Source organism: Bidens hawaiensis, unplaced genomic scaffold (assembly GCF_021521415.1).
Source record: "Bidens hawaiensis isolate Kalapana, Puna unplaced genomic scaffold, B.hawaiensis_p1.1 tig00001093_1, whole genome shotgun sequence".
In the NCBI taxonomy this organism is placed as follows: domain Eukaryota; kingdom Viridiplantae; phylum Streptophyta; class Magnoliopsida; order Asterales; family Asteraceae; genus Bidens; species Bidens hawaiensis.
Window position 1 is genome coordinate 76,262 of NW_027491064.1, and position 21,812 is coordinate 98,073.

Consider the following 21,812-nt stretch of genomic DNA (forward strand, 5'->3'; position numbering starts at 1 on the left):
TTTAAAGATTTGTTTCTTTTTGCTTAAGTTTTCTTTTCCTATAAGTACTCGTTTATTTTGGAATAAAAAGTTATCAGAAAAAAAAATTGTCTCAAGTTCTTGTTCTTCTTCTCTATTATTCTTGGGAGACTGTGTATTCGGTACCACGTCATTAATATACTTAAAACATAAATTGTGAATTCTTTGTCAACCCAAGTTCTAAATTGGAAACCTACATCAACAACAGACTCACTCAACTTTCATTTTAATGAAGCCATAAGCTAGTAATGAAGTACATCAAAATAAACAATGGATCAATAAAATAAATTTTAAAGTTACAAGTAATTATTTTATATGTGACAGTCTTAATAAAGTCAGTTAATTATAAATAATACCTAAATTGTTGTTAAAAATGACTTAAATAGGAGTATCGCCTCCTCATGGCTTGTGACTGTGCTCATCTCTAATTCACTAATTGTAAAACTTGTAGATGAAGTTGATCATAATAGGAATAAGATAAAATAAGGATACAAATCAGAAATTGCTTCAAGGATGTTGATGCACCGATTTGATTCGATTGCTGAGGTTATCAATTACTATACTTCGAGACATTCAATCATCGACCGTTTTTTTTTCCGTTAAAAATCGTAAATTTTTATATATAACACAAACCGAGCTACATCTGGATAATGGGTAAGCAAGCAACAAGCTGCGCCGCTATCCCCTTTTTATATATAACACAAATCGTAAATTTTTTATGTTAGAATGAGAATCGCCAACGACTTTAAAATGACATAGTTAAAAAACGAAATCGTAATTTACCTTCAGCTGTGTTTCCTTTCACCAGTTTTGCGGAGGACGACAACAATCGTTGGACGGCTGTCGTGCTTTCATTAGGAGATAAATCTGGAACGATTGTGAAGGTGGTAGGAGTGTTCACTACATGATTTTGTAGAAAATTCTAGTAGTTAGTAATTGATTTGCATTTGCATATATAGGAAAAGAAAGAATTAGTGATTTTTTGAAAAGTATATATCGTAGGTGATACAGGAGAAGAAAACGAGGGTAGATCGTGTGTAATCCGCGACACATCAAACATCATGGATGATAACTGTGCTAACTGTTGCATCAGATCAGGAGGGTGAATAACCTTTGCAAACCGCCGCTTCTAGAAGGTTTTTGGTGAATTTAAGATGCGTGGACAACCAAGATGCTGACTACCTCTTAAGGGAAGTACACGAGGGCATCTGTGGAGTTCACGCAGGTCCCCGCGCTGTTGTGGCTAAGCTGAACAATGCGGGATACTTTTGGCCGGGGATGCATATGGATGCACTGGCATACACTAGAAAATGCAGGTCTTGCCAGCTTTACGCACCCAACACGCATCGCCCGAAGAACGAACTTGTTCCAGTCACTTCTTCGTGGCCATTTCAGAAGTGGGCCATCGATGTGACAGGCCCATTTCCCACAGCAGCAGGAAATGTTCAGTTCCTAGTGGTAGCCATCGATTACTTCACCAAGTGGATAGAAGCAAAACCTTTAGCCCAAACAACCGCAAAACATATCAAAAAATTTATTTGGGAATTTATTATCTGTCGTTTTGGACTTCCACAGAATCTGGTGAGCGATAACGGCACCAACTTTGCTAACAAGAAGCTACAGCAGTGGCTGAAAGAACTTCAAATCACCCACACCTTTACCTCAGTGGCACACCCGCAAGGTAATGGTGAGGTGGAAAGAGCAAACAAGAGCATCGTCGATGGCATAAAGAAAAGACTCTTGAAACACAGATCCGGCTGGGTGGACGAGCTCCCGCACGTCCTTTGGGCAAACAGAACGCTGAAAAAGGCCAGTACGGGGGAAACCCCGTTCAGTCTCACTTATGGCACTGAAGCCATGGTCCCAGTCGAAATTGGTTTACCCTCACCAAGGGTCTTGATCCAGCCAGAGGACAATGATGCGGAAAGACGGTTAGACCTTATGCTAACCGAGGAACGCAGAGACTTAGCCGCAGTGCGTGAAGAAAATTACAAACGACAAATGCAAAAGTACTACAACACGCGGGTAAAACTCTGCAACTTCAATGAAGGAGACTACATACTGCGTAACAACGAGGCTTCAAACCAAGAGCGCCCAGGAAAGCTGGCCCCGGTCTGGGAAGGGCCATACATTATCAAAGAAGTCCTGGGAAAAGGCGCATACCGGCTTGAAAGGCTCGATGGCACTCCAATCCCAAGAACATGGAATGGAGCTCAATTACGCAAATGTTATATGTAGATCAATTCCAAACTTGTAAAGAAAAGGCCTAGAGCCACTTCTAATGGAAATGATTCTCCTTACACAATGTGTTGATAGCCTTACCTTTAACTTATGAACTTCCCATGTGCCGGTATTCACCGCACCAGTGCGTGAAGAAGTAAGTAGTTGCGTGTGGAAGGCGGCAAAACCCGCATAAACACAACGCTAAAAATGTTAAAAAGTTCTAAGGAAAACCTACACGCAGGTCAGATGTAAGTAAAGTTTAGCCATCCTTGTAAGTGCAAGTGACGGTCTTACCCGCACAATCACAAACAAGGAAGCAAAACTTCAACCTATCATCTACCACGTTCAAAGGTTAACTTATTCTGAACACTTAGAAAATTTCAAGGAAAAGATGAGGAAAACTTCCACGCAGGATAAATGAAAGTTTAGCCATCCTACTAAGTGCAAGTGACGGTCCTACCCGCACAATCATGAAAGAGGAAGCAAAAATAAACTTATAATTTACCATGTCAAAAAGTTTAACTTATCTAAGTACTAAAGAAATTGCTAAGTGTAAACATGCGTAAAATAAACAAAGAAAAGGACAAACACATTCTTTATTTCATCAACTTGAATATTACAAACATTGCTGGGTATATACCCGCATACAAAAGAAGTACAAGAGCAAATATCTACGCTAGTAGTGGAAAAGGGATCTTTTGGATCATGCTTCAGGACCACTCCCACTTGGACCCGCACCATCGGCAGAGTGTGACGGTTCAAGGAAAGCTCTAAGGACAGCAAGCCCATCATCAGCAGCAGCAATTTCATTCACCTTCTCCACCACCGGATGCGGGAAGGCAGCATACTGGTTCACTGCTTGGTCATAAATAGTTTCGGTATCCGCATTATACAAAGGGAAGTTGGAAGGCGGGACGCCTTTCTCAGCAAACCCTAGACCAAGCAGGAAGCCGGTCCGTTCCCCATCCTCATGAGAAGCGTTGAGGGCTGCGCTCATAGCATCGTCGTAAGATGTCTCTGAAAAGACCCGATGCACAACCTACAAAAAATGTACAAGTATAAGAACTTCTATTCTACAAAGGAAAGCGTGACGACATAAAGCTAAAATACCTGAGGCAACGCTTCTCGAAGAAGCCATTCCTTGGCAACCAGAGCTTGGGTGCAGGTGCGTTCAGCTTCGTTCTTATTAAGATTGGCGAGAAGCACATCCTTTGCAGCGGCCTCTTCAACGCCCTTAAGCTTCCGCTCGGTGTGCGCAAGCACACCCCTCTGGTCCAGGATCTCTTGAAGCTTCTTCGCATCCTCCATGGCCAAGGCATCATGAGCCTGTTGAAGAGCCTCTAACTTAGCTTTAAGTTCTTCATTCTCCAGGCGGAGAGGCTCAGCAACAGCTTCAGCCTTGGTGGCCCTCTCGGTCGCGTTCCTCGCAGTCTCCTTAGCTAGCCGAAGCTGTTCGTTAACAGCTTGGGCAGCCTTGGAACGGGCCTCGAGTCGCGCTTGAACCTCAACCTCGAGGGCCTTGAAGGCCTTCTCCTTCTCCGCAGATACTGCGGTTAGTTTTTGGTTCTCCTCCCGGAGAGCACGCGCCTGAGATACTTCTTTAACGCGAGCTGCTTTCAACTTGTCGTTTTCACGACAAAGCAGCTCGACGCGTGGCTGCATCCGGGCCAGGAGAACCCGAAGCTCGTTGGTTAGCCTACCCTCCTGGTAGCTAACCATGGCTTCCCCCAACGCACCATGGGGAGCAGCGTGGCGAGCCCAGTCCACGCATTCCACAGGTGTGCGAAGGGTTGTTCCTCGGCGAATGTTCCATCTTGGAACATACACTTCATTGGAATCCGACACTGCAAAAGAAACAAAGCAGTTAGGAAAAGATGATAAAAATTGCATAAAGGCAAAAAGAACCCTACGCACCTGTAGGGTCGATCACAGGCCGATAGCCACCGAACCCATCACCTGAACCTAAGGGAAATCCATCCAAAAGGTCAGGCAGATGGGAAGGTAACAAAGATCGGTGAGAAGCCCCGCGCGTACCTGAAGGTCCAGCCGTCGAGGCCGATGGCGGAGGCGGCATGGTTTCCGCCGCAGTCGATGGCGGAGGCATGGTGTCCGCCGCGGACGCCGCCGCGGAGTCAGCAGCAACAGTAACCGCCGGCTCGGTGAAGGATGCTGTAAAAATCGCACTCACCGCCGGCGGTGACGTCATCTCGGCTGGAACAGTTGGCCCAAAGGATTGAGCAACTGGACCAACGGAAGCAGGCGCAGATGCCTGGGTCGACGCCTCAGGTAGGCTGACCGAGCCTACCGTCATTGGCGGAGAGGTACTCCCCTGCGCTCCACCCTGGAATGCGTCAACATCCACGCCTGCACAAGAAGATAAGTGTTAATAAATTTATGAAGTATGATAAATCTACAAAAAGAAGAATGTTTATACTTACGGGTTTTCTTGAGCCTGAACGTACGGACGGGCGGGGATGAACCCGATGGAGCCGGTCTCTTGATGCCGGTCACCGTCGTCGTCGGTTCTCCGGAGGTAACAGTCGTAGCCTCCGGGGCAGTGGTCTTCTCACCACCGGGGTTCCCCGCCACCTCTTCACTATCTGACTCGGTGTCAGATAGAAGCACCGGATCAGCTGTGGAGGCCACCTTCTCCTTCCCTTTCCCGCCGACAGCCTTCTTCTTCCGCACCAGCGGAGGACCATCTGCGGATTCCTCAGAAGAAGACAGGATGTAAGGAATTCCAGCAGCGGGTACAGCATTGAGGGGTTGAGGATAGAATATCGCCTTACCTGGCCGCCGGTGGCTCAGGATCTCTTGGCCCGGCGGATAGACCTCCACAAACCGATCCGCCATTTGTTCCAGGATGGGCAACTCGTTCTCGTCTAGAGCACGAGTACCCATCCGCGCGGGACCGTCAGCTTCCCGCGGGTACAGGAGCGACTCCAAGTTGTTCCCCTCTGAAAGAAAATAAACAGTTAGAAGATAAACTCGTATAAGCAAAAAGAAACGGAGCATACCGTAAGTGATAGAGTTCGAACCGTATTCGAGGACGATCGGAACCTTTTGCGCGTCAGCCTCTTTCCACACTCGGCTCATCCCCAACTTCACCATCCCGGACTCTGGAAACCGGAAAACCGGAGATTGGACCCGGGATATCCTCGAGAACCATTCCGCCTCCTGGTAGTTGGTGGCGTGAAAGCTCGGAATTGCTTGGCCATTTTTAAACTTCATGGCGATGGGGATGGCGCGGGCAGAAATGTAGAAGAACTCCCGCTTCCACGAACGGAGACTGCGCGAGGTTTCACAAATCTTCAAACCCTTGATACGGGTTGTCAGTGTATACCACCCCTGGATGCACCTCCAAGTGTAGAAGGTCATCAGGCGGTCAACATGGGGCTCGAAGCCCAAAATCCGGCACACCCACTCGAAATGGCGAATCTTGGCGATCGCCATAGGGTGCAACTCGGTCAGATGAACACCGTGCCTCTCAAGGACACGGTAAACAAACTTTGTCAACGGGAACCTAAGATTCCCATAGACAAAGGATGCTGCATAAACCCCGATCTTGCCTCTGGGGGCATCGTACACGGTCTGATGGGGTTCAGGAAACTCAGGCTCGAAAGGATCGAGCATGAACTTCCTAACAATGTACCGGTACTGATCGCCGGGCAGAGCACACTGGCACTCACCAGCAGTACTCTTGTCATCGGCCGAAGACTCAAGATCACGAGAAGACATTGTGCAGAAAAAAGAAAGCGATTTCGGGAAAATGCTTGCCTGAAAAGGGGAGTATTTTCCGGAAATCGCTAAAGAAGAAGAAGAGAAGGGTGAAAGTGTGGATTGCAAACAACCCTCTCCCCCTTTATATACTAATCGCAATTAATGCGATGAATTTAATGCGGAGGAGAGAGAAATCGAAGGTGCAATGAAACTATGACACGTGGCAAAAAGCAGGCTGGCAACAGCTGTTGACAGGACGTGTGCCAGTAATTTCGCGGCCACGCGCCCGAAAAATCGCGCCCACGCGCCTGAAAAAGAGACTGGAATGACCATATAATGTCACGTCACCATAACTTCCTGCACGTCCTGACACAGTTAGAAGAAACCGTCGCACGACGTTTCAGACGTTTGGACTGTTCCTATCTTTCTACCAACTCTTCGAATTTTGAAATTCAAAATTCAAAAAAGATTCAAAAGTAAGCGGGAAAACACCCCTTACCTTGGCAAACAAGTAACCGTAAGACGGATGCAGGTACAGTGTTAAGGCAAAACCCTTCACATACCTAGCACCCGCAGGGAATTGAAGCCAAGAATACCTTGCAATCAAGTAACTATAAGACAGGTGCGGGTACAGTGTTAAGGCAAAACCCTTCACATACCTAGCACCCGCAGAGAATTGAAACCAAGAAGGATCTTCTAGGCAATGCTTGCGGATAGAGGAATAACATCCCCGCATAACGGGAACGTCGAGAATTATATTGTTTGAAACTCCGTAATGGAATTGGTGGTCTTAGCATAATTGATCACTATGTTGAAAACCACCAGAACCTCATGGAGACTATATACAAGTAAGACTCAACGCTCCTGCCTTGCGAGAAGGTTACATACCTACCCGCATCATACCCAAAGATCAAGCAAAAAAATCGGGAATTTTTTGCAAGTGACATTAGGAAACCCGCGGGAAGAATCCCCACGGAGAACCTTAAAACTAAAAACCCTTTTCAAAACCCCTTGCTCAAAGTCCAAAAGTTCACCTCACTTTATTAAACATTCATGAGAAGAACATTGGACTGGGGGGACTTGAAGAGGTAGGTCCCAGCAGAGCCCAGTTGGTCCCGCAAGACTCACCTTGAACAGGGACGTCTGCGCAAAGGCCATCTGCTTCCGCAGGACCCACCATGCTCAGAGAACCTTACGCGCAGTACGCAAGCTGTACACGCAGGGAAAGCCTCCCAATGGTGAAGTACCCCGCCTGTTCCCGCAGTTGCGGATACAAGCCATCAGGGAAGGCTACCCACAGATAGCAGGGCTACACGCACAAGACAATAGATACTTCAGTAGTCACATGAAGGAATGAGCAAGACGGGAACAATCCCGCCAAAATGAGCCAGTCCGTATGATTCTGAAAGATCTGTACTATACCTACCAAGGTATGGATAGGACAGACAATCTGACCAGAACAGCCCATGAGCCAATCACAGGGTGACAGCTCACCGACAACAGTACGAGGAGGAGCACCCTCTAGTACTGTTTGTCACTATTAGCCGCTGCCTACTCACCAACCCTTACTGCAGGGCGTGCGCAGCCTACAGTTGGTGAAATAGTGTTACTGTTGGCCGTAACCTATTCACCAACCAGCATGGCCTGCGTATAATCCACAGTAGGTAGGACGTGCATAATCTACAGTTGGAGGAATAGTGCAGCCGACATAGTTACTGTTGGACGTAACCTATCCACCAACCAGTATGGCCTGTGCATAGTCCACTGTTGGTAGAACAGGAATACTATTCAGCCGGCTGTACCTTCTAGGAAACCTACCTTCGGCTATAAATACTCCAACATCTTGGAATGGTAAGATCCATCTGCTATCCTGTTATCTAGCAATCTCTTAATATACACTTATATTCAGAGCAACCTAGTCTGATTCTCACGCCGGAGGGTGGTCACAAGGAGGAACCCCCCCCTTCTCAGTGACGAGCTTACGGTGTTTGTTTTGCAGGTCCCCTGAAGAACAACTGTCTCTGTTGGACCTCATTCTCGTGGGAAACATTACTTAACCCCCAGATTATCTATAATCTGCACCGGGTCACTTAGTGTTTCTTCAGAAACCAAAAGCATGTCTTGAGGCAACAGAATAAAACATAATTCCAAAACTAACACATAGACGAGATCATGAGATAGGCTTGTTTGTGGCAATTAGGTATCAAATTTGTTTCCACATGTAGTTGACGTAGACAGGTAGGTTCTTGAAAGATCGATTATTTTAATAGCCACATGATTTTGATGTCAATTTGTTTTTCCCCTATGTGGTCGGAATTTACTTCCCACACATCACCTCATTGGTTTGAGGCCCCAATGTGTCCATAGAATCTTCTTTGATTTGTTATCATTTAAAGATTTTTAACAAAAAGTTAAAATACAATTGACTCAAAATGCTAGCTGTTTTTTCATAAAAAAAGGAACAAAAGGAAAATGAAAAGAAAATAGTAATACAAAACCAATATATGCTATGACGAATTACAAAAACAAATCATAAAACTTTCATCATATAAATGCTGTCTGGAAAATATATATGCACTATAAATATACATATAAGTTATATGTACACACATCGTACGCTAAGCCTTAGGGTTATTCATTGAGCATGCTCGAGTTGAGTTAACTTCAACTCAAACTCAAACTCAAAACTCAAGTCAATAACATAAAACTTAAGCTGACTCAAGCAAACATTTCAATCCGAGCAAAAATAATGCTTGTATTCAACTCGAGTCAGATCTAGCTTGGTGGGTTGTCTTTTTTATTATTATTATTATTATTATTATTATTATTATTATCTTTTTTCTATTCTCTATTATGACTTTGTGTATTGTTTCACAAGTCTAAAATAACAAGTTAATATTTAAATATACGAACTTTAAATTATACAGTATCAAACCACCACCACCATCACTCAATAATTAAGAAAAGTTAATTCAGTCACGCACTTATTCATATAACAACCCTTTATCCTCCTAAAACCCATAGTTCCATCACTTATTTATCAACAGTAACATTTGTTAAGCTATTTAGTTAAACATAAAACGCCAAGCTATTATATTTATTCTACGCAATTAGTTAAAAGAGTATATATTTGTAATAAATAAATAATAAATCCTTCTAGACGAATGAATATCTACCAGAATAATAACAAAAACAATCTTAACCTTTATATATTTTATTTCGTCACCACAAGAATTTGTTCACCGAATCTTCTGAACCCAAACGCTGCAAATAATAATAGACCCAATTACAAATTTTGTCCTTTAAAAAAAGCCAAATTACGGTTCGTGTCCTTTCCTTGCAGGCGGTGTCCTTTAAACTTTTTTTTTCTACACGTTATGTCCTTTACGCTAACTGGGTTAGAAAAAGTCAGTTAAATGCCCTCACGTGAGACGCATGTGAGGGCATTTTTGTCTTTTTGCCTACCCTTCTTCTTCTTCTTCTTCTTCTTCTTCTTCTTCTGTATCTATTAACACACACACACATTTCATCACCATACCTCCCACTCTTCTTCTCCATCACCTTAATCGATGCCTCCACCATCGCCGGTTCTACTATCGCATGGTTTTAACATACAAACCCTAATCGATTTCGATTCTACTGATGCCGGGTTACAACTGTATTTGTCCCCCGTACCGTCATCTTGCACCTCTAGCCACCACTGTTATCTTGCCTGGCTATTATCGCCTATTTTCCATCTGATCTACTGTTGCCGGGTATCTTTGGGAAACCCTAGGCGGCGGTGTGACGGTGGCAGTAGTCCGATTGTGGTTCTGATTTCGATTGTTGCGGTTACAAGACGGTTGTGATTTTAGGGTTTTCTTCTTTCTTTCTTTTTTCCAGGTCAAAACAGGTTTCAGGTTGAAATTGAATCGGAGGGTTTCTTGACGGATTCGGAGCGATTAAGGGTGGAATTAGGTGAGGGTTTTAGTGGGTAATCGATGGCTGAGGTTGAATTGATGGTGTAAGATCGGTTGTAGATTGAGGGTTGTTGTTTGTGGTGATCGGAACCGATCATTTTTAGGGTTTTCGATTGAATTGAAATGAATTTGGATTGGGATGATGATGGTTTGATTTTGTGGGTGAGATTGAAGGTGATGGTGGCGGCGGTAGGTGGTGGGTAGTGGTGGCAGTCGGCAACAAGCCGCGGCGGTAGCGACCTAGACCAAAGCTCACAGATTCATCGATTTTTTTTGGTTGATGAAATCCTTTAGATGGTGGTCGATGTTGTGGTGGTGATAGATTGGATGACGATGATGAAGATGATGTGGAGCAATGGTGGGGATGGGTGGATGAACAAGGTAGGTGATATAGGTGTGTGTTTTCCAGCGGCCAGTTTCATCAATCCGGCCATGGTTATGGAGGTTGCAGCTAGAGTAGAGAGAGAATAGAGATGGAGATTGAATGTCCGGTGGTGTGGGTGGTCGCCGGATGCTGTGATGGCGGTGGACCTGGTGGTGGCCAGAGAGAGAGAAAGAAGTGTGAGAGAGAGTGAAGATGGCGGTGGCTGCCGGAGTGTAACAGGGGGAGAGGGAGAGAGAGGAGAGAGAGAGAGTTTATATCAATGTGTTAATAGATACAGAAGAAGAAGAAGAAGAAGGGTAGGCAAAAAGACAAAAATGCCCTCACATGCGTCTCACGTGAGGGCATTTAACTGACTTTTTCTAACCCAGTTAGCGTAAAGGACAAAACTTGTAGGAAAAAAAAGTTTAAAGTACACCGCCTGCAAGGAAACTTAGAAAAGGACACGAACCGGTTTTTGGCTATTTTTAAAGGACAAAATTTGTAATTCTGTCATAATAATATAATAATTAACAATAATATAATAATATAAAAGGGTAGTTGAGCAATGAAGTAATTGACCATCTTCCAACCGAAAACTACCTTCCATTTGTATCCACCAAACCATCTTCTCTGAATTATCGATTTTTTCACCAATTTTTTTAACTTACAATCTTCAGGTATGTGTTGTGTTGTTTCTTCTTTGATCTTGAAGTAATAGATGAAATTATATTGTGGGTGTTTGTTATTGAGGCTAATAATAATAAGTTTGTTTGTTTGAGTTCTTGATAAATCTTGATTTGTAGTTGATATAAAGTTATAAACCATAAAGTTTCAATTTTTATTCCAATTGAAGTTTATGTCTATAATACCCCCAATTTTATTTACAATATTAGTTTGTAATTTTTAAAGTTTAGTTCAACTGCTTGGATGTTGTTATGTTACATAATTGATTGGCTAATGGTGAATTTGTAGTCTTGAAATGTCGAGTTTGGAGGAGCCGATTGGTTTGGACAAATTGCCAAGCTTGAGCACCATTGATCTGTCTAGGAGATTCTCATCGAACCGGTGCAGCACGAGTGGGGAAGAAAATGGGTTGGGGTATTGCTGGATTGAAGGGAAGACGTGTGGATCGTTCAGTAGCTACAAGTGTGTTAGACTGTTTTTGCTGAAATCTTATTATGCATTAAGAATAATTTAGCGAATTTATTGACTTTCGTCCCAAAAATTTTTAGGGACGATTTGAAAGAATACAGGCGAGAAGCTTTCATATGGAGAAACCATAAAAGAGAGATCTCTCACAATGATTCTGATAATCGGTATCCGTCAAAACATGCAACAAACCTTCAACACACCTCACACTGCAGTGATACTGGCCCAAGGGACATAACTAATAAGGTGATTAAAATGTTCAAATTTTGACTTTTAACTGTCAAAACATATCATTTTTCCCTAAAGGTGGGACCTTTATGTAAGTCAAGATTCAGGTTCTATCCCACTAATCTTTTATTTATCTTTTAAAACAGATTTTTAAAGGAATGCCAAGTTATGTGAAGATAGTGGAAGTTGGTCCAAGAGACGGGTTACAAAATGAGAAGAATATGGTTCCTACGTCTGTGAAGATAGAGTTAATTCATAGGCTTATTGCTTCTGGATTATCTGTTGTTGAGGCCACTAGTTTTGTTTCCCCAAAATGGGTACCTCAGGTAGCTTCACTTTCAAAAGTTGTATATATTTTGTGTATTAAAATAGATGTATCATGCATACATATACACCATAGCTGTAGATGTATGTATATATGCTAGAAAGAGTATTACTATTTGTTTCTAATTACATTTATGGGATTATGAAGCTGGCCGATGCAAAGGATGTTGTTGAAGCAGTTAAAAACTTGGAAGGTGCAAGATTGCCTGTGTTGACACCAAATTTAAAAGTGTGTAATGTTCATTTAGACCAAAACAGATTTGATATTCTTCAGATGTGTGAATATGTAATTTTTATACTTTTGTGGTTGGTTTTGAGCAGGGTTTTCAGGCTGCTGTTGCAGCTGGAGTTAAGGAAATAGCGGTTTTTTCTTCGGCTTCTGAGTCCTTTTCAAAAGCTAATATTAACTGTACTATTGAAGAAAGCCTTGTTCGTTACCGTGATATAATTAATGCTTCAAAAAAGCTAGATATTCCTGTTCGTGGGTATGCATCAGTTCCTTTTAAATAATGAAAAGATTACAATACTTTGAAATAAATGGAGATTAATTCATAGTTGTTTAAATTGTTTCTTACAGGTATGTATCATGTGTGATTGGGTGTCCAACTGAAGGTGCAATTAGTCCATCAAAAGTAGCTTATGTGGCGAAACAACTTCATGATATGGGTTGTATGGAAATCTCACTTGGTGATACAATAGGGATTGGTACACCAGGTAATTAACGCAGGGCGGAAGCAAATAATGATAAAACATGCAGAGAATAACTCTCAAAGTATAACTAATATAATTCTGAATGCACGAAAAGATTACAAAGGTTTGCCAAAATTTTGAAATCAAGACTAAAAACAAGAATGTAAATTACGCAACTCTGTGAAAAAAATGCATGAGGGTAAATAAGTAAAGGTTTGAAGATTGCGAAAATTGGGCAAAAAGGTTTTTATTGGTGAAATCGGAGCCCCAACTACTGGAATTTGGGGTCTGACAACTAGCTCAAACCGCCCATGGTTGCTTGCCAGTTGCCACATGGTCTGGCTTGTCGGAACTTTTCCGCTGACGGGTAATGGGGCCTGAAATTCCACTCGTAGCCCAAGTTATATCTTATTTATGTTTGGGCTCTTTTTGCCATATTTTCCCCTTCAAGTTGGTCCATTTAAGAGTCCGCTAACTCTTGAATCAGCTCCTTATTAATAATTTTGAACATCTTTATTATTTATTTGTCTCTGAATGGTTTAATTCGGATTATATTTTAGCTAAAAGGGAAATTAACTAAAAGTATAATTTCTGCTATCATATTTGAAAGGAACCGTTATTCCAATGCTTGAAGCTGTCATGGAAGTTGTGCCAGTTGAAAAGCTCGCGGTTCACTTTCACGACACCTATGGTCAATCTCTTCCAAACATATTAGTTTCCCTTCAAGTAAGCTTACTACTTATTAAAATACCGTGACCGGTTATGATCAGAATAATTAGTTTTTAATCATTATTATTAATGACAGATGGGAATAAGTGTGGTGGACTCTTCTGTAGCGGGTTTAGGTGGGTGCCCATATGCTAAGGGGGCATCGGGAAATGTTGCCACTGAAGATGTGGTGTACATGCTTAACGGGCTCGGTATTAAAACAAATGTTGATTTGAGTAAGGTTTTGCAAACGGGTGACTTCATTTGCAAGCATTTGGGTCGCCAATCGGGATCAAAGGTTGCTGTCGCATGCAACGTTTAAGAGGGCTGTGTTGTTGCATCCCACATATGTGGTGTTTCAGTGTTAATCTATTACAAACAAAATATTATATAATTCGTGTGTTCGCGGCCATTACTATTGGCTTGTTGTATCTATGTATCTATGTGCCATACTTGTGTGCAAGGTGACGCACAACCCTTTGTACTTATGCGTCATACCCATGAGAAGTGTGTTTTTGTTGGTTGGATCATTTGAGAGAAAAAAGACCAGTGGTTATTTGTTTTTTCATTGATAGTAAAAAAAAAAAAAGCAACAATTTGACAATCAAAAATCAAAATCAAATACAAACTCTATTAAACAGGGAATTAAAGTGTCACTTTGGTAAAAATATGCTTCAAACTGTGGAAAGATTGACTTCAGATAATTCCTCTAATATTTATAAAGCAATATTAGAGCCCCCATGCATTCTAAGAATATTGGTAGATGTGGTAAATCAATTCCCGTATCGATAATCAACACACAAACTAAAAGAATAACTCGCGTTTATATTAATCAGAAAATATGACTCAAAAAACTGATTACAATATCTATCAAACCCTAGCTCGGTTTGACTCTTGATGAACTCTAACTCGGTTACATCTAGATGAACCCTAACTCGGTTGCACCTCACACCACACTCTATAATGTATAACCATGACATGTTTATACAGGACTAACCTAACTTGTTATCAAAGACATCACCTATTATAATTACAATACAATTAAGAAACATACTATAATTATGAAACATAACCAACTATGACCGACTTGTCATTATTGACCCCTCAAGTTTACAAACTTGTGAATTGAGTCCGAAATTACTTCCAACAGTAAAATGGGTAGGTTGCATAAGGGCGGTCAGCCCAACCAATCCAGCAACATCATAATAGTAAGCACTCTATAAGTTTATAAAGAATTTATGTGTTAAATTTATTTTAGAGAAAGTGTCTTTTTAAAAAACAATACTTTAACCTTTTTAATTCAACAATTCTAAGAGTTTTATGCATTTGTAAACACTTCGAAAACGAAACCCAAATCAACCTACTATCACTACCACACAAATGGGCATTTGTGACTACACTTCCAGTCGTAGAATATCGGTCGCAGAATCGTATTTGAGGCCGGTGAATAATTGTTGCGGTGGTTTTTTGCGACAGATATTGGTCTCAATTCTTTTCAACCAGTTTGCAGCTAACTTTTTGTTAACAAAATTAAAAACCATATAATTTACCTTTGTCGCAGCTTATAGATTTTATCCTGGACTGTTTAAAAATCACATTGGCGATCCTATATGTTTTATTTTTGTGCCACTTTTCATCATTTATGATAATTTTGTTAGATTTTAAAATTAAGTGTGGCATGTAATTAACATGTGATAGTAAACTACTTTTTTACACCATCCCCAATAATAAATCTCTACATGGAGCTATGACCACCTCCCATGAGTCCAACCTGATAAGAATTTCATCAATGGTATACATCAACTTTTGAATCATTTTGATAAAAGTAAAGAGAAAATCATTAACAACCGTTCGATCAGTTATAGACATGACATGACAATTGGGTGTTGAAACAGAACTCTTGGGAGTGTGAATAAAATTTCCCTTAATATATATATATATATATGTGAATAAAATTTCCCTATATATATATATATATATATATATATGAGTATCATTACAAAACTATAAAATTATTTAAGAACTTGAAGGAACCCTAGAAAATTAACGTATTTTATAAAAATTTTTGTATGTTAATGTTCTTTGAGATTAGTTTTATCAATTTTTATATCTATATCTATAATTACAATTTTAAAAATTAGTTTTTATACATATCTATGTTTTGTTTGACACATATGTAAGTTTGTTAGTACATAAATTTTACATATATGTAAATTTGTGATTAATATATTTAATCAAAAAATTTATAAAAAATATAATCAAACTACTCTTAAGTAATATGACAATCAATACCTTATATACCAATTAAAACATCTTAAGAAACATTACAACCAAATATAACATGATACTAATACTAAACCTAAAAAAATGTTAACTTATACCCTTCATGACCTATTTAAGTAGGTATAAGAGCACGCTCAAATATAACCCATTAAAATTCATTATTATAACTAAATGCAACCCGTTATGACATTTTACAACCAAATACAAGACACTACACCCAAATATGACTCATACGCACCATGAATTATTACATCAAAATATAAGTCAAATTAGCCATTACACTCAAATTTGACTGACATACATTACAAGCTATTACCCGTCACGATCCATTAGAAGCTAATATAACTACACTCAATTATGATTTGTTAAGACTCATTATAGCCAAGTATGACCCATTAAGATCTGTTATATCTAAATATGACCCAGCTGTAAGACATATATATAGTCACATTACAACCACATATAACAAATACAAGACACCACACCAAATATATCCCATTTAGGTGTCTAGAACCACTATAAATAAGTTAATATAAGTCGTACAAGCCACTATACTCATATATGATCCATTAACACTCGATAAAACCAAATATGACCCGTTAATAACATTTTTAGACACTGCATCCCACTTATACGCGACATGACCCATCATAAACATGCATAAATATAGCTGCTACACCCATACATGACCGACGGTCACCGTTATGACGACCCATTATATCGTACATATATGAATGGTATAGACACAAGTCACTGAGAATATTGCCTAACCCGTACAAACTTCCCTTATTCATGCCAACGGCTCGTGACCACAAGTCTGGGTTATAAGCTCAAGAAAGAAATTGCTTAACCGTATCGATAGCGTAATCTTCTCTGTTATAATAAATAAAAGGTTTTGGGACACGTGTCGTCTTTATAATCAGCCTATGCTTTAAATTTTCACTTTCTGTTGTGTTGACACGTGTTATGCCTCTGCTTCAAGCATTTTGACGGTTAGTTTTTAGCAGGAAGTTGTGTGGTTGGTTACTTGTGACCAGATAAACTGAATCCAAGATTGTATAGATGGCTAAATCAACATTGTATGGACAAACATATCAAATTCCCGTTGGGAAAGATGGAAAAATATTGTTTTGTTTCTTGAATCAGTAAGGTTAAGGTAGCACTAAATTTGGTCTTTTCTTAATTTTTCAATAGTTTAATATTTTGTGGTCAACTGAAACATGTTTTGGATAGTGTTGCTACAACAATTATAAGATCAATGATAGTGAATGAACTGGTTAGGCTAACAGGCTTCAAGGGTTCAGGTTAACCTAACGCAGGTCGTCGTATCCCTCTACGTTTGCAAAACGTAGAGAGAGGTTCACTAGCTTAGTTGTTATTGTTATTGTTCACTAAGGATCCAAGACCGAGATGTTTGGAACTGGTTTTGGATGTGAGTTCTTAGTGAAGTTATGTAGTTTTTGGAGTAAGAAAGAAAGATGCAAAGTGTATGTTTCTCCAGGAAGAAGAGAAGATCAGAGAGAATGTGTTAACTCCCTAGATCTGGTATGTTCTTGTTATGACTGAGTTATATCCTTTTATAGAGAAATGAATGTAAGCCTTTTGTCTGATGGGTAAACTAGTGAACCTCCAGTTTGGTAGAGGGTTGACCCTTTTATGCGCGGGAGGTTATGGATCTATGGTTAATGATATATAATAATATACTTTTCTAAGCATATCCCTTCTTTTACGGCTGAGGGATGATGTGAACAGTGATTTGACGTGTTACTGTTGCGTGCTTTTACTATTCACGTACTTGTTTTCCTTAATTGGGCGGGAAAACGAACCTTTTAACCTTCTACCCTTTTTAGCGTTAATGTGTGAAAGCCATTTACCATACTTTGGGCTACCCCCGTCATCAGCCCCCCAAGTCAGAGGGTTTTGGGAAATATGCCCAAAGGCGTCTTAATTTTGCACACATTTTTTATTGCTTAAAGGCTTCGAGGCTTTGAACGGTTTGCTTGTTTTTTTGAATTTTTGACAAGACAGTTGATGTGATTGATTGGGTGGTTTCTGCCAATAACTGTTCCCAATAACTTCTTATTAATATTTCCATCTGCTCATTTTCTTTTCTTTTAAACTTCCTCATTATCCTCCAAATATTTTTATTAAGTTCCTTTCGATCCTTCACCAGGTTAGTTCCAATCTTCCCCTTTTCTTTCGAAATTATGGGTGCCCGTAAGGATTTATTGGTGAGTTATTCCCGATTAACCCAAGAGGAAGTCGAATCGTTTTGCCATGATTGGGGGTATAGGTTTAGAGTTTAAACCAGTGGCTCTGCCGGCCGACGCGTCAATCGATCGTTGTCCGGCCGGTTCAGTTGCTCTTTATTGTCGCCACTTTGAGTTTTCTAACCTCCGTCATCCGTTTTTGATCTTTGTTTTGAATGTGTTAGAATATTATCGTGTATCTTTTGGTCAGATTCACCCCTTGGGGCTTGCTAGGGTTTTGCATTTTGAAGTTTTATGCAGCGCTTTAAGGTTTGATCCGTCGCTGTTATGTTTTCGCTGTTTCTTCCGTCTAGCGAAGAACGGCTATTGGTATACCTTTGATCGTACTCAGGTTGATACTTGTCTAATCTCTTCGACGGTTACGACCCTTGGTTCCTGGAAGGATCGTTTTTTCTTCGTTTCCGATTCCATTGTTCCTTTTAAACTTGTTTGGAGACAACCCGAGGTCGTTTTGAATGAGCCGGAGCCGTCTGATTCGGAGTTGAACGATGTGGTTCGAGGAAATGAGCATAGGTTCGAAGGTTCTGGTTATGTGGGTGTTCCGAACGTTAAAGGTTTCACTAAGTCCACTGCTCCTAAGGTTTCTACCCGCCGTTGGCGTTTGTTAAAGTCTTCTGGTCCATCATCTACACACGAGCCTGTGGATGTTAGTGATGATGTTCAGGTTGCTGAGGAACAGGGCCCGAGTGTAGAGGCGGAGAAGGAGCAGGGTTTGGTTGTGTCTAAGAAGAAGAAATAAGTTGGTAAAAAGGTTGTAGCATCCACTGTTCAAGGGTTGAGTGGAGATGAGGTTTATGTTCCTGATTGGAATGTTAAAGTTGGTGATAGCTTTAAGGATCCGGAGGTTTGTGCTGATGTTTTGGCTAACTTTGCTCCCCCTGGAGTTCGTAATACCATATATGAGATGGAAGGTGATGCCATGCTTTCAAGGTTGATTCTTAGCTCTTGCAATCTTTCTGCCCTTTCAGCTGAGGGCGTTACTTGCTTTCGGAAAGGGATGCAAGAGTATCAAGAATTCTCTAAGAAGAAGGAAATGATGAAGGCTTCTATGGCAGCGATGAAGAAGGACGTTGATGGTTTTTCGAAGAAGGAGGAGGATTTGGTGAAGAAGATTGATGAGCTTTCCCGCAGCTATGTGGTTGAGATTGCTGGGTTGAAGAAGAAGATGGAAGCTGATAGAGTTAAGCTGGAAGCTGATAGGGAAGCCTTGGAGGTTCAGAAGAAAGCCTTTGCTATGGAGAAGGAAGGCTTGAAGGCTTCAGTCACCCAAGCTACTAATGACAACCGATGGCTGATCGAGCATGGGTTTCATCAAGTTGTGACTTACCTTCTTCAATCAACCAAATTTAACTCAGTTTTGGGAGGTGTTTACACAAGGTTGCTGAGCTATGGGAAACATTTGGCTTTGGTTGTTGGTTTCAAGCTTCATGAGTCTGGTCAAACCTTGGAGCAATCACCTATGTTTAACCGTGAAGCTTCCAAGCTTTTTTCAGATTCTGTTCATGCAATGGAAAGGCTTACTTACCCATACGTGGGTGAAGTTTCTTCTTGCTTCGGTAAACCCATTTATGTTTTGCAGGGTTTAAAACTGGCTGGGCTTGATGAGAAGGTTTGCTCTGAGGTGCTTGAGGCGTTATCCAAGAAGCGTTCTCGCTCGGGTGACAGTGAAGAGACTTTGTCCGGAGATAGTGGCGGGTCTCATGTAGCCAGTCTCGAAGGTTTAGCTGTTGGTGGTGATTTGAAGGCGAGGAATTCCAAGAAGAGCAAGAGTGGTGGGGCTAGTACTTCAAAGCCTGTTTATGATGTTTAAACAATTAATTCGTAGCTATCTTAACACTTTAAACAATGTGATGTACTTTGAAACAATTTAGGTTTAGCATGGAACCCTTAAGGTTTTCTGCTTTATGGTTGTTGTTGCCTTGTTGGCCGTTTGAACACTTTTATGGGAATCTTTTTGATTTCCTTGGTTAGCTTAGATGGCTATTATGGATGATGCTTGTTATGGCCTTTAAAGGCCTTTCTATTAATCGTAGTATTTGATGCTTTGTATTTTTGTTGCTTGTCTTGTTTGTTTGATGTGTTTTTCAGCTAACTTTCCTTAAGAAGTTTTAGTGATGCAGTCACTTTAGCTTCAAGGCTTCATTAGGTAAAAAACACATGTTATCTATCCTTTATATCATTACTTAATGTATGTTTGTTTCGTAAACTTTTTTCAAAGCTTAAGGAACGAATTGATGTAGACTGTTCAGACCCGTCTATGAGACAAGTTTTGTTTGAAAAATTTTCTAAGTCTCATGGAGTTGGATTGATATAGGAACTCACCCCATATATAGGTTCACTTAACCCTTGAACCTATTGAGCGATGTGGCCTGGGAGCTCATCCCCTTGCATGGCCCTTGCCATGGAGTTTCTTGCTAGGTTCTTAACCTGATTATAGGATAGTAAAGACAAGTTATGATAAAGACTTCATCATTCATTCAAGAGGTTTTTGTTTACAAAAAGGAGAGTTATACATCTCTTGAAATACATTTTAAGATCTTGACTAGGCATGGAACCTTGTAAGAGTTTTGCCGTTCCAGTGTCTTGGAAGCTTTTTGCCTTCTGCGTCGGCCAGTTTGTAGGATCCACCCTTGTGAGCTTCAAGGATTGTATATGGTCCTTCCCACTTTGGGCCGAGTATTCCATTGTTTTCTTTCTTACTGGCCTCGTTGTTTCAGAGTACAAAATCTCCTGGCCTGAAACATTCATGTTTCACTCTTGCGTTGTAATAAGCTTCCATTTTTTTCTTGTACTTAGCCTCCTGTACTGCGGCTTGGTCTCGAATTTCTTCAAGGAGTTGCAAATTCAGCATGGTCTCGTTGTTGTTTGATTCGAGATCCATGTTAAGTGTTCTTTGAGTCAAAACTCCGACTTCTGCTGGGATTACAGCTTCCGATCCGAACACTAAGCTGTAAGGTGTTCGTTTGTGACTTGTTTTTTCGGTCGTTCTTATTGCCCATATAACATTTGGAAGTTCTTCAAGCCAATTGTTGTTATGTTTTCCCAACCTTGCTTTGGTTCCTTACACGATGGTTCTGTTTGTTCTTTCAACTTGGCCATTGGATTGTGGGTATGCAACTGAGCTGAACACTTGGGTGATTCCGAATTCTTTGCAACATGTGCTAAAAGGCTTCTCAGCAAATTGTTTCCCATTATCCGTGACCAGCACTCCTGGCAGCCCATAGCGACAAATGATGTTTTCCCATACAAAGTCGATGACTTGTTTACCCGTTATTTTGGCAAGTGGTTTGACTTCAGGCCACTTGGTGAAGTAGTCAACGGCTACTAACAAAAATTTTATCCCACCCTTGGCTGGTGGGAATGGACCAACGATATCCATTCCCCACTTGTGGAATGGCCAAGCCGAGGAGATGGGAACTAGATCGTGTTTAGGGATTTTTTGAACAGATGCATGAATTTGACAACCTTCACATTTCTTGAGTTGTTCTGTTGCATCTCGGTGCATCGTGGGCTAGAAGTGTGACATCTGCCCCGATCCGACCTGACCCAGGTACCCGTTTCCCTTATCCGATCTCTTTCTTTTATGATTTAATATTTATACTTTATTTTTAATAATTATGTTTTCCTTCCCGCCTCTTCCTCTCTTTTCCTTCCCGCCGTCCCGTCCCTCTTCTTCTCTCCGCCTTCTCTCTCTTGTCGTCGTTCCGCCCTTACGCCTTGAACCTCCTTTTCTCTTCTCTTTGCTTGTCCTTTGTTTCTTCCCGCCTAAGGTTGTCTGCGCAGCTCCACGCGCCAGACTCCTTACAAGGAAGCCTGCGCGAAGACCAGTTGTTCCTGCGATACGCGAGGCGAACTGTTCTCGCAGCGCGCTAAAAA

At 41.0% G+C, this 21,812-nt stretch overlaps 1 protein-coding gene across 1 annotated transcript; it reads left to right on the top strand.

Annotated features, from left to right (window-relative positions):
- The first annotated feature begins 10,796 nt into the window (after positions 1–10,796).
- On the top strand, positions 10,797–13,817 carry LOC143559943 (hydroxymethylglutaryl-CoA lyase, mitochondrial-like). Its single transcript, XM_077048366.1, has 9 exons — positions 10,797–10,961; positions 11,257–11,430; positions 11,517–11,679; positions 11,808–11,987; positions 12,134–12,214; positions 12,307–12,470; positions 12,563–12,699; positions 13,286–13,401; positions 13,481–13,817. The coding sequence occupies exons 2-9, from the start codon at positions 11,264–11,266 to the stop codon at positions 13,703–13,705; spliced, it is 1,233 nt and encodes a 410-aa protein (XP_076904481.1). The 5' UTR covers positions 10,797–10,961; positions 11,257–11,263; the 3' UTR covers positions 13,706–13,817.
- Positions 13,818–21,812: the final 7,995 nt, after the last annotated feature.